Genomic DNA, 538 nt, shown 5'->3' with positions numbered 1-538 from the left:
TATATTTTCCCCATTAATTTATCAATCAAATGCATTTAAAAAGCTTTTAATGTAATTTAAAATGAATTTCTTTCGTTGAAAAATATTTTAATATTCGTTGATAAAAACTGACAGGACAACAAAATTGAGCATTCTATCATATTGTTGTAGGAGAAATGTTGTCAAATAATTAAATTATGGTTATAGAGATGCAAAATTTCTCAATTTAGATTTTAAGTGATCATTATGAATCAGGTTTGGCAGAAAAAAAATTGAACATTAAATTGATATCTAATGTATTCTGATGATGGATGAAATATAGATACCAAAAAATTGTATGATATGGAATACCAAGTGGGGTAATAGAGTTACCCCCAGGATAAAACTGCTAATAATTCCAAAAATAGAGGAATGAAATGATTCTATGAGATAAAATAACCAAAGTGATATGTTTTTAACAGGTACTGAGAGTTTCAATGAAATACATTAACATCGACTACAAAAATTAAACAAAATGTGGGTTGGGGTAGTCCAATTACCCCGCTTGGTAGTAGAAGGG

General features: G+C 28.1%; 1 protein-coding gene across 1 annotated transcript in view; it reads left to right on the top strand.

Moving 5' to 3' along the window:
- LOC120353633 (sensory neuron membrane protein 1-like) overlaps positions 1 to 488 on the top strand; it is a 26,138-nt gene extending 25,650 nt beyond the window's left edge. The window contains exon 4 of the mRNA XM_039438181.1: positions 441 to 488. Within this exon, the coding sequence (XP_039294115.1) occupies positions 441 to 488 (48 nt within the window). The remainder of the gene's footprint in view (positions 1 to 440) is intronic.
- The last annotated feature ends 50 nt before the right edge of the window (positions 489 to 538 follow it).

This window comes from Nilaparvata lugens, chromosome 11 (assembly GCF_014356525.2).
Source record: "Nilaparvata lugens isolate BPH chromosome 11, ASM1435652v1, whole genome shotgun sequence".
NCBI lineage: Eukaryota > Metazoa > Arthropoda > Insecta > Hemiptera > Delphacidae > Nilaparvata > Nilaparvata lugens.
Note: the sequence above shows the minus strand (reverse complement) of the source record. Positions and strands in the feature narration are given on the sequence as shown.